The 13,298-nt window shown below is 39.6% G+C and overlaps 2 protein-coding genes across 2 annotated transcripts in view; both read right to left on the bottom strand.

Moving 5' to 3' along the window:
• The window catches only part of LOC109260960 (zinc finger protein 677-like), a 205,703-nt gene that overhangs the window by 61,665 nt on the left and 130,740 nt on the right, over window positions 1-13,298 (bottom strand). The gene's annotated exons all lie outside the window — the stretch shown is intronic.
• Window positions 7,230-8,171, bottom strand: LOC109260964 (vomeronasal type-1 receptor 4-like). Its single transcript, XM_019439462.2, has one exon. The coding sequence runs from the start codon at window positions 8,169-8,171 to the stop codon at window positions 7,230-7,232; it is 942 nt and encodes a 313-aa protein (XP_019295007.2).

Here is a 13,298-nt window from a genome sequence, read left to right on the forward strand (position 1 = left end):
TCAACAAGTCAATCTTACCTATGAGTACATCTGACAAATACCACATGTTTATATAAAAGTGAAACCAGCAATGAACTAAAAATAATTCACGGTGAAGATAGTTCGCCAATATTGATTTTCATTAAAGGTTTTTAAGCCTTTTTAATAGTTTATTTATTTTGAGAGAGAGAATGCACGTGCAAGTGGGGGGAGGGGCAGAGAGAATCCCAAGCAGGCTCCTCACTCACAGTGCTCAGCACCATGTGGGTCTTCAACCCACCAACCCTGAGATCAAGACCTGAGCTTCACTGACTGAGCCACTCAAGCGCCCTCATTAAAGGTTTTAATATGGAAATTTCAAGCATTCACACAATTAAAGAAAATAAAGTGAATCTGTTTTTTAAGGCCACCTCAAAATATGTCAGTGTTTTGCCATTCTCGTATCATCCACTGAAAACTTCTCCTTTGGAATGGGGGTTCGGTGGGAAATGGGGCTGAAATCTTGAGTGCAAATCGTGGAATTCAGGATTTCTGTAATCAACCAGTGGCGAGCCATAAAATTCATCTCTAATAAATAACTACTCAAGGATATAAAAGATAATAAAAAGACTCCCAGTCTATTACAACACAAATTACTTTTTACTTTATTTTTTTGAAGATTTTATTTTTAAGTAATCTCTACACCCAACCTGGGACTCAAATTCACAACTCTGAATACAAAAGTCACATGCTTTACTGACTGAACCAGCCAGGCACCCCTATTGTTTAGTTTCTTAATATCATCTAATACCCAGTTCATAGTCACATTCTCCCAAATTACTCAAACACATTTTTAAATTGTTTTTCTTTGTTTTGAACAAGGATCTAAATAAAGTTCCTACATTACTAATACTTACTATCTGGTACATTCTGTCTGAAAATATAATTTAAGGCCAGGTACAAAATGGAAGTGCATACTTGCAATTCCCATCACTTTGAGAGAAATATATCCAGAATATATAAAAATTAATGTCTACCCATTAAAAGGAAAGAAAAACAATCCGCAGTGAATTGAATAAGAAATTCAAAAGGACAATTCACATGTTAGTAAGACTGTGATGAATATGATGTTGTGTTATGTACAGCATTGCTTACAATAAAACAAATGGAAATAAACAAACAACATCACCAATTCACATGCATGTAATTAGTAAAAATTCAGACATTACCCTGTGTATCAAGGATGTGGGGAATTGAAGACTCTCCTCCAGGGTTAGTGTGGGTTGTGATTGGTTTAACCCCTTCAGGGGACAATATGGGCACTAAATATGAAGATGCCTGAAAACCATGATCCGGAAATTTGGTTCCTCACTTTCTGTTTATAGCAACAGGGAATTCATAGCAAACAAGAACATGGGCCAAGTATGTTCGTGGCAGCATTGCCAGTGGAAGGAAAATATTAGGAACAACATAAATCCCCTTGAATAGGATCAGAGATTAAAACCAAAGGTCCAGTCCAAGTAAATGGCAAACAGTGCTGAAACGGGATGAACTACAGGTATATGTGTGAAAGGGAGAATCTTCAGAAACAATTGAGAGAAAAGTCATGATACAGAATTGAACAGTATTTGGATGTGTATACATATCTTGCACTTGCAGAAAGCAATATATAATTTAAAAAATAGGTACATATATGTTAAAATATCTTAAATGCTTGGAAATGACACTCATCAAATTATAGTTGATGATATCAGATGTGTGGCAAAATAAAAAACAAATAAGAATGAAATAAAAATGCAGAGGAAAATAAACAGGAAATAATCCCTTTATATCTTCAGAGTGATTAATCAAAGTGGATTGTCTCCAGCTGGTGCGGTGAGCTCCAAAGCTTGAGCGGGGCCTCCTCGGGCAGTAAAAAAGCCAGCTGGAGGGGGAGGCTTCTGGTCCGCCTCATCCTTTCTCAATTATCCTGGACATATTCAATATGTCCCATGGAGTTTGCTCGGCCTCCAAAATTTGAACTGCAAGGACAGCTGAGCCATTATCATCCTCCACAGATCTTTTGATCTTTTGTCCTTGGTTCCCGATTTAAAATAGGTTGTGAATTGGAATTTCAATAAAAACTTAAATAAAATTTTTTTTAAACAAAATGAGTTGCGGTTATGACTATTGATTGCATCATGAAGTTCCAGACACTTAACAGGTTACATGTCTGTGTCCCCTCCAGAAAAAACAATTCTCAAAGCAAAACACTTGTCCTGATAGTAACCTTTGAAAACTGCCTGTGATTGTCTCACTGACCACTGTCCTCTTCGACCCACAGATAATGTGCAAGACCTGTTATCAGGCCTGTGGACACATGGCGAGGACCAGGAGATGTCCCCTGAAGGGCTGGGCTGGGGCCCTTGTCTCCCAGCCCTCGGCCTCCAGGGAGGAGAAGAACCTGGAACCAAGGAAGCCTCAGCAATTCCAGACCCCGGGCCTCTTGGCAAGACTGACAGAAGCAAAAAAGGCAAAGGTGAGGAATCTGGGTGGTTGAAGCCATTCTTAGAACTGGAATCCAAGGATGCTGGAATCCGATGTCTTTTTCTTTGTTCTGCATGCACAGCCATCTCCAAGCTCAGACAGAGATTCAATAGAAATATAGAAAGAGCTCAATAGTTTTCAGGGTTCCTCACTCAGGAACGCAAAATGATAAATAATAATAATATATGTATAGAATATAATAATACATAAAAATTTACCCATTGTATACATAAATATATATTTTATGTTATATAAATATATGAAATATATGTATATATAACATATTTTTAAGGATTTTACTTTCACATAATCTCTGCACCCAATGTGGGGCTCAAACTCATAACCCTGAGATCAAGAGTTTTATGCTCCACTGACTAAGGCAGCCAGGTCCCCCTATAACACACATATTTTAAATTGTATAATATATGTAAATATATATGATATATATAACTTGTATGTTATATATAACAGATACATATTTAATATATAATGTTTAAATTTCTATATATTATTATATTACATATATTTTAAATTTTGTATTGTATATAAAATATATAAAAATATAAAATAAAATTATAAAATTTAAGGAATATGTATGCTGAAATTTCTAGTTTTGTAGTTTATTTTTATTTATTTTGAGAGAGAGATAGAGACTACGTGGGGGAGGGGCAGAGAGAGAGGGAGACAGAATCCAAAGCAGGACCTGTGCTGCCAGCGCAGAGCCTGATTTGGGGCTGGAACTCACCAACTGTGAGATCATGACCTGAGTCTAAATCATGAGTCGGATGCTCAACCAAGTGAGCGACCCAGGCGCCCCTTGAGGTTGGATACCTCTGTATATGTGAAATGACCATTTGCATTTCTTTTACTGTGAAATGTTTCCATAGGTCCTAGGTCTCTTTTTCCTTTTTTGAGATGTCTTTTTACTCTTCATTGAGGGTAAAACATATTTTATTTGACTGGTGTTTTTCTACAACATCCTACCAGGCTGACGCCTACCCACATATCCAGGAATAGATCTGACTTGTCAGGAAACCTGAGATGACATCCGCCCATGTGGATCCATCCAGCCTTCCATCTAAAGACTTGATTTGAAGGGGCACCTGGGTGGCTCAGTCGGCTGAGCATCTGACTCTTGATTTCAGCTCAGGTCATGATCTCGTCGTTTTGTGAGTTGAAGCCCCATGTTGGGCTCTGTGCTGACAGTACAGAGCCTGCTTGGGATTCTCCCTCTCTTTCACCCCTCCCCCACTTGTGTTCTCTCTGTCTCTCTCAAACTTAAAAAAATAAAAAAAGACTTGAACTGAATTCTCTCTTAGCTCATGAACCAGCCTTAGGATGGGAGGTGGACTTATTGATGCACCCCATGCTGCACCCAAGCACTTTGGCCAGGACCCCAATTTCACTGCCATGCTGGCAGTCACAGTGTGCGCAAGGTTTGCAGTGCCCAGCAGGAATGGTCCAAGTAAGAAGAATAGAGGGGCTCCTGGGTGGCTCAATCAGGTAAGCTTTGGACTCTTGATTTCAGCTCAGGTCATTATCCCGGGGTGATGAGATCAAGCCCCACACTGAGCTCCATGCTGAGCATGGAGCCTGCTTAAGATCCTCTTCTCCCTATCTCTCCTTCTGCCCCTACCCATTTGCATGTGCTCTCTCTCTCTCAAAAAACAAACAAACAAACAAACAAACGAACGAAAAAGAAAAGAAAAATAGAAGCAAAACTATTGGCATCCTCCCACAATATGGAAGGGATTCTAGTATCTTAAGCAACCACCATGAAGACAATGAGCATTTTTCCCTCCCAGTTTTATTGAGATACAATTGACATGTAACATTGCGCAAGTTTAAGATATACAACGTGACAATTTGATACACATATATATTGCAAAATGAATACCACAACAGGGGTAGTTAAGACCTTTATCTCATTACGTAATTCTTTTTTTGGTATATTGGGAATGTTTAAAATCTATTCTCTTAGCAACTTCCAAGTATATAACACAGTATTGTTAGCTGTAGTCACCATGCTGTACATTAGAACCCCAGAAACTTATTCATCTTGTAACTGGAAGGTTGTACCCTTTGACTACCGTCTCCCCATCTCCCCTGGCACCCATCCCTGTCAATGACCATTCTATTGTCTAGGAGTTTGGTTTTATTTATATTCCACATGCAAACAATATCATATATGTCATATATGCATCTTTGTCTATCTGACTTATCTTGCTTAGCAGAATGCCCTCGAGAGCCATCTGTGTTGTTGCAAATGGTAGGATTTCCTTCTTTTGTGTTGCTGGATCATGTTCCATTGTATATGGATACACCACATTTTCTTTATCCATTGAAGTGAATTTCAGTAAAGTGGAAGCCTCCCCTTATTTCCTCACCTTAGATATTTGAGGGTGCTCCTCCCAAATCTCCCTCATTCCAACATGGCCAACTGGCATCCTCACACTTTAAAGAAAAACCTACCTTCTACAAATTCATGCCAGTTTATCCCAGATGGCATGTATTTGCGTTTTTTTCCTTTTTTAAAATTTTTAATTGAAGTAGAGTTGACACATAATATCGTATTAGTTTCAGGTGTACAACGTAGTGATTTGACAACTATGTACATTCTGATATGCTCACCATGATAAGTATGGTCACCGTCTGTCGCCTCACACAGTTGTTACTGTATTATTGACTATATTCCCTATGCTGTAACTCTTCATCCTCATGGATTATTTATTTTACCACTGAAAGTGTGTGCCTCTTAGTCCCCTTCATTTCTTTCATCTATCCCTCTACACCCTCCCCACTGGCAACCACCAGTTCATTCTCTGTGTTTGTGAGTATGTGTCTCTTTTGTTGTTGTTGTTCATTCATTCATTTCTTTTGATTTTTAGATTCCACAAATAAGTGAAATCATATGGTATTTGTCCTTCTCTCTCTGACTTATTTCATGGAACATAATAAACTCTAGGTCTATTCATGTTGTCACAAATGACATGATTTCATTCTTGTTTATGGTTGAGTAATATTCCATCATGTATATATATCCCATTTTTATCTATTGATGGACACCCAGAATGCTTCCATACCTTAGCTATTGTAACTAATGCTGTAAACAGCGGCATTGTGTGTATCTTTTCAAATTAGTGTTTTAATTTTCCTCGGGCATATACTCAAAAGTAGAATTACTGGGTTGTATTATATTTCTGATGTTAATACTTTGTGGAAATCTCCATACTGTTTACTAGTGGCCACTAAAGTGGCTGCACTAACTGACATTTCTACCAATAATGCACAAGGGCTCCCTTTTCTCTGTATCCTTGCCAACACTTGTTATTTCTTATATCTTTGATACTAGCCACTCTAACTGGTGTGAGATGATATCTCATTGTGGTTTTGATTTGCATTTCCCTGACGATTAGTGATATGAAACATCTTTTCATGTGTCTGTTGGCCATGTGAGTGTCTTTTTTGGAAACATGTCGATTCAGGTCCTATGTACATTTTTTTTTAACCTTTATTTTTTTGAGACAGAGAGAGACAGAGCATGAACAGGGGAAGGAGACACAGAATCTGAAACAGGCTCCAGGCTCTGAGCTGTCAGCACAGAGCCCGACGCGGGGCTTGAACTCACAGTCTGTGAGTTTGTTGACCAGAGCCGAAGTTGGACACTCAACCGACTGAGCCACCCAGGAGCCCCCCATGTCCATTTTTTAAAAAAGTTTTCTTATGTTTATTTATTTTTGAGAGAGAGAGACAGAGTGAGAGTAGGGGAGGGGGAGAGAGAGGGAGACACAGAATCTGAAGTAGGCTCCAGGCTCTGAGCTGTCAGCACAGAGCCTGATGTGGGGCTCGAGTTCACACACTCTGAGATCAAGACCTGAGCTAAAGTCAGACACTTAACCAACTGAGCCACCCAGATGCACTCCTCTGTTCATTTTAAAATCAGATTATTATTATTTTTTGGTTGAGCTGTGTGAGCTCCTTATATATTTTGAACATTAACCCCTTACCCCTTATTAGATATATCATTTGCAAATATCTTCTCCCATTCAGTAGGTTGCCTGATGTGTTTTTTAAAATTGCCACCCACTCACTTTTTTCATCAGTGACAACAGGTTTTTGTGCTCTCTTTTGTCCCAACCCAGGTCCCTTTGTCCATTTCTATGTTAAATGCCTTAAATGTGCTAATATCCCTCCATGTCATCATATTTTAAAGATTACTGTCTCCCTAAGGTTTAAACTACAAATTTTATAACTTAGTCCCAAATGTTCCTAACTGAACCTGAATTTGCACTCCACCATCACCCCATCCTACTTCATTATTACTTGAGAACATTCTTTTCTTCACTTTCTTGAATGGCCGTCTCACATGTTAACTTCTCTTGCAACTTTTCCAACAATTCCAAGCGTAGTTAATTTCTGGATATATTTAGTATGTCAAATTAAAAATTACAACACTCAAATACTCCCTCACAATCTCTAGATTGTTTCAGGAACATGTTTTAATTGCACAGATTCCAAACTATTTCACTGGAAATGTGAACAAAATTTCAATTACATAAGTATTTTCATAATAATTGCATTAATATTTCATTCACATTTACTATTACCACTGATTGTTTTTTATTGGGACAGATGCTCATTCTGGCTTGCTGACCACTCTCCTGGGGTGTGATTGTTGCGTCATTATGCTGGCAGCTCGGGGAATGAATGAAGTAACAACTGTACACTGTGCAAAAACGTACAATTTACGCGTTTGTTATCACTTTCGTGGATGTTGTGTTCCTCAGCCAGGGAAGGTAGAACCTGGACACACAGGAGTTACAGTTCATGAGAACAAAGGGGCAGGCAGTTGGGAAACATCCACTGATGAAGGCGGAGACGCTCACCAGCAACCAGCTGGGATTATCGAAAACAGCAATAAAGACTTGGCAGATGGAGGAGAGGGAGTAGAAACACACAAAGGTGGTCACCAGGACGAGGATGCTCTGGGTGGCTCTGGACTCAGGAGAGGATCTGGGGGAGACATTAGTGCTGTGAATGTGCTGGACCCTCTGCCTGTGCCTGTGCAGGATGAAGACCATGTGGCCACTGGCCCAGACCATGAGCCCCAAACATAACACATCAGGGAATGATAACAACACTGCATGTAGCAATTGTGTGATTTTGTTATTAGTTGTCCCCAAACAGTATTGCAAATCCTTTCTCATTGAGATGCTCACGTTGTTCCGTTTGCCAGTCACATGGATAGGGCAAATGATATTTGCCAGTATGTAGACGGTCCAGCACAGGAATATAGAGAAGTCAATGTACTTGAGAGCTTTCCTTTTAAGTTTTGTCCCCCTGGCCTTCTGGGGGCTGATTGTGATGGCCTGGAAGGCACTCAAGAGGCAGGTGCTGCCTATGGACACACCCCTGCCTATTCTGTGAAGATAGAAAAGAAGTTTGCATCCAAAATCACCTGGAAAATTGTTCCACCCGAAAGCTGCCATCATCTGGGGGACTCCTTTACAGAGGAGGGATAAGGAGTTGGCTGCAACCAGGTGTTTGACAATCAAATCTGTGGGCCTCAACCTGCACCCAGTGAAGGAGAGGAAGAGATAATGGTAAAGAAGAGAGAAATTCCCCAAGATTCCGACCACGGTTTGGGTTAAGAAGATCACTCCTATGACCAAATCCCTGGAGGCCATTCTGCCGGTTTCCAGTCACTGAGATTTATCTTCAGAACCAGAGGATCCTGCATGGGAATATGAGGTGTGGGCATCATGCGTCTTGTCAACTAAAGTCCAATATTCTCCACTTATCATTAGTTTCTCCTTCGAAATGGTGTTGAGAAAACCAGATATCCATATGTAAAAGGGTGAAATTGGACCCCTATCTTTGACCATACACAACAAATCAACTCAAAATGGATGAAAGACTTAAACATAAGATGTGAAACTGTAAAACCCCTTCAGGAAAACATAGGGGAAAATCTTCTTGGCATTGGTATGGCAATGATTTCCTGGATCTGATATCAACAGCAGAGGCAGCAAAACCAAAAAAAACACATATTTAGTTTTATATAAAACTAAAAAGCTTCTGCAGAGCAAAGGAAATAATCACGAAAGTGAAAAGGCAATCTATGGAACGGGACAAAATACTTGCAAAGCATTCATCTGACAAGGGTTTAATATACAAAACATAAGAATCTCCAACAACTCAATAGAAGAAACCACCAAATAACCCAATTAAGAAATGGGCAACTTTAGGAATAGACATTTCTCCAAAGAACATATGAATGATCAAGGATATGAAAAGGTGCTCGACTCTACTAATCATCAGGGAAATGCAGATCAAATCCACAATGAGATGTTATCTCACATCTGTTAGAATGACTAGTATCTTCCAAGCCCCAAAGATAACAAGTGTTGGTAAGGATGTGGAAAAATTGGAGTCCTTATACACTACTGGTAGAAATGTAGAATATTGCAGCCACCATGGAAAAGTATAGAAGTTCCTCAAAAAAAAAAATGTGATAGAACTATCTCATCGTCCAGAAATCCCACTTCTTGGTATATATCCAAAAAAATTGAAACCAAGGTCTCAAAGAGGTGTCTGCATGCCCACATTCATTACAGCATCATTCACAATAGCCAAGTTATGGAAGCAATTGAAATGCCCATTGACTATGAATGGATGAGGAAAGTGGAGTATATACATACAATGAGATATTATCTAAGCTTCAAAAAGAAGGAACTCCTACTTGGATGAACATAGAAGACGTTATGCTAAGTGAAATAAGCGAATCACAGAAAGAAAAATACGGTATGGTTTCACTTACATGCAGAATCTAAAATAGTCAAACCCATAGAAGCAGAGAATAGAACAGTGGTTGCCAGGGGCTGGAGGGAGGGGGAATGGGGAATTGTTCAATGTGTGTAAAGTTTCAGTTTTACGAGATGAGTGAGTTGTAGAGATCTGTTGTACAATATGGTGACTATAGTTAGTAGTACAGTATTGTGCACTTCCAATTATGAAAAGAGCCTATACTTTAAGTGAAGTGCTCTGACCAAACACACATACACACACACACAGGAACACAAGGAATGTTTTGGAAGTGCTGGATATTTTAGTACCTTGATTGTGGTGATGGCATCACATAGGTAAGCAGATTTCCAAACTCATCAAAATATATACATTAAATATGTGCGATTTTTGGCACGTCAATTGTATATCAATAAAGGTTAACAAGAGAAATATTAATTTTTAAAGAGATTTTCAAGAGTTGAGTATATAACCTTTTTTAAAAAATTGTTTATTCAGTTTTGAGAGAGAGTGAGCATTGGGATAGCCAAAGCAGGCTCCGTGCTGACAGCAGCAAACCCGATGTAGGGCTTACATTCAAGAACCAGGAGATCGCAACCTGAGCTGAAGTCAGATGTGCAACTGACTCAGGCACCCAGGCGCCCCAAGCGTTTAAAGCAAATAACAACGTACGAGCCATTGCTATGAGGTTCATACATGTTGTAACTTACTTTTTAAACAAAACTCTGAGTCATCACTACTATCCCTTTCATTTTAAAGACAAGGAGAATGCAGACAGGATAGGTGATTTGCCTAAATTCATACCGTACTTGGGGCAAAGTGTGGACTTGAATCTGGCTGAGTTGTTTGCAGACACAGTGCATCTAATGGCTATACTATGCTAAGTAAGCTAGACAGCTCTGTTCTTTGAAAAATCTATATATAGAGTTTTGGTTTTAGCTTTGCCTTTTTATTTTAGCTTGATAGTATGTTACTTTATAATTTTTGTTATAACTTTCACGATGTGTAAAGATTTGTTCTGTAGACCAATATCAAAATGAATAAAGCTTTAGAGATTTAATAAAATGTAGATGCACTGATTGCAGATTCATGTTATAGGAACCTGTCCCATGACAAATTGAATTGAATGAATGCAAGCAAGAACGACTCAAGAGTAGGATGGAAACAGAAAGAAAAAAACCTTTGGGGCATTTGCCTTTATGTCAAGAACAAAAGTATAAGGAAACCTATCATAATCTCATGTCTTGCCCTGAAGTATGGGATGTTGAATTCTAATATGGGATAAAATAGAGTAAGGTAAAAACTGAAGTATTAGTAATTTAGATCATATGCTTATTTATTAATACCAGGTTAGGAACTATTAACCATGTGGTAAGTTCTCTGAAATATATTAAAATATGACATATGCAAATTGTAAACTCTAATACAGGACCGTTGTGTGCTTTACAAATTGATGTTATAGAATTTACAACTGATACCAGAGAAAACACCATAGGATACACGTAAGCCTAACAGCTACTCTTTGAAACACATTATTACAGAACTGTCTTTTCCTTAAATGCTATTTTCAATAGCTTCCAGAAGAAAACAGTCTCACCGTAATCCACAGACCATGATATTTTCAGCAGAGATACTACTGTCTCCATTAAGCACATCATACTCAGAGTTAGAGAAAACATTTCTATTCTGGCAGTTGTCATTGGGATATCCTGTTTGTTCACAAGATTGCATGATTCGTACAGATTTATTTTTTAAAAAAATTTTTTTAACGTTTATTTATTTTTGAGACAGAGAGAGACAGAGCATGAATGGGGGAGGGTCAGAGAGAGAGGGAGACACAGAATCTGAAACAGGCTCCAGGCTCTGAGCGGTCAGCACAGAGCCGGACGCGGGGCTTGAACTCACAGACTGCGAGATCATGACCTGAGCCGAAGTCGGCTGCTTAACCGACTGAGCCACCCAGGCGCCCCCCGTACAGATTTATTTATCCTAGTCCTTATTATAAACATGTAGGGATTACAGGCACACCTCTAGTAATGCTACCAAGTTGGTCTTTGATTCCTGTAAGGTAGGCTGAAAGCAGTTGCTTTCAGATGTACAGGCCAGGGAAAAAAAATGGGGCGCCTGGGTGGCTCAGTTGGTTAAGCGTCCAACTTCTGCTCAGGTCATGATCTCACAGTTTGTGGGTTCGAGTCCCACGTCGAGCTCTGTGCTGACAGCTCAGGGTCTGGAGCCTGTTTCCGATTCTGTTTCTGCCCCTCCCGTGCTCACCCTCTGTCTCTCTCTGTCCCTCAAAAATAAATAAACGTTAAAAAAAAAATAACTCTGGCTCAAATTACCTGAAAAATCAGGATTCCTTTTCACTGGATTAAATACCCACAATCATTGTCATTGTGGATTACAATAAATCACACCAGGAGCCAGCAGGCATTGGGTAAAGTCTAGGACCCCATCTCTCTTTACTAAGCTCATGTTTCTGTGGCTATGACACTGGATCCGTTTCAAACCCAGAATAATCCCCGTTTCATATACAATCACTTACCCACATTTACTCCCCATAGATGTCTATACCTTATAGACTTGCTTCTCAGACTGAAATGGAAAATATTTTCCCAGAAACATCCCTCTGTGTGGATGGTGAGCTCAGTGCAAGGTCATGAGGGCTCGTGCATGTGGGAGGGAGGCAGCCACGAGACCCTGTGATATGGGGCAGTGATCGTGACCTCCCCTCCCTTCAGAATTGCAATTATCATTTCACCTTTAGTGGCCATGACAGCGCCGGCTGGGGATCTGAGAACATTTATAAAGAACTTGTTTTCTGAAGTTGGTAATTACTGCAACCAATTACCAATTTCCAGTTAATAACTACAAAGGGACCATTGAAATGACTGGTACAGGCTGTTTTCCATTCCTGAAGGCAGACAGGTCTCACGTGGAGGGGAGCAAAACGCAGAGGTCTGACAGGTGAGGGACTGGGAACGAGTAGGTGTCTCTCCCTGGTTCTGCTTTGCTGACAAGTTCTTCCACCCAAGAGTGATTTCTTCCTAATCTTCAGACCACAGAGGTGAACTACCATTAAATTAGAAGCAAAAAGTTGGTACCAGAAAAAATACCTGAGGGTTTTCAAAAGTTGAAACTCAAAGGCACTCAATGCCAATTACTTTGGGAGTCTAAATTAAGCCTCAGATGGTTCCTTTTCTATGAGATAAATGCTACATATGCAACTCAAGAGCACTGGATGGTTACCACAGTTTTCCATACTTGTTTTTTGATGTATTTTCAGTAATGAGAACTGTTGCTTTTGTAACACATGAAGAAATATAAAATAGGAGTTCAGATTACCCATTAGTTTTCTCCTACAAACAAATCTACATCTTATCCAGGCCCACTATCCAATGCCTGTCAAATTCCAAGCCTGGGATGAGAGCCATACGGTGGGCAGCCTCTACTGCACATGCATGTGAGCACACACGCATGCACACACATACAAACACATGCACACACCTCCATATAAATCACATACACAGTCACATATACTCACATACTTATAGACACACATATTCTCTCACCAACTCATGCCCATCCCTATGTACAAACTCTCAGCCAAAATCATACATGCCTACTACGACTCACACTCACATGGACTCCCACAGTCCCACCATATCTCAAAAATTACACTCACACGCATGTATGTGTATCTAGCCATCATAGCCATGTATGCAAGAAGAGAGCAGTACCTGCCTCTTTATGAATCCATCTTTTATACTTCCCTCTTTGCAACCACCCACAAGGATATCATGATGTGCAATGTATAAAAAATGATGTGAGTATTGCTACTCTAGGTTAAGGCACAAAGTGGAAAAGCTGGAGTGTTGGGGGTCTGATATTGCACATGTCCTGGATGCCCTCCTTTCTGGCATAGGCAGAGTCTATACGGTAAATAATATATCATGCTGTGGAATTATTTTCTTGGTTCAAGTGGAAATGTCAATATGTGGAATTATTTTCTT

This window comes from Panthera pardus, unplaced genomic scaffold (assembly GCF_024362965.1).
Source record: "Panthera pardus isolate Hobbes unplaced genomic scaffold, ASM2436296v1 HiC_scaffold_18, whole genome shotgun sequence".
NCBI classification, from domain to species: Eukaryota; Metazoa; Chordata; class Mammalia; order Carnivora; family Felidae; genus Panthera; species Panthera pardus.

Bases quoted from the DNA above. Each gene is read 5' to 3' on its own strand.
- LOC109260964 (XM_019439462.2), bottom strand. From the start codon at position 8,171: ATGGCCTCCAGGGATTTGGTCATAGGAGTGATCTTCTTAACCCAAACC.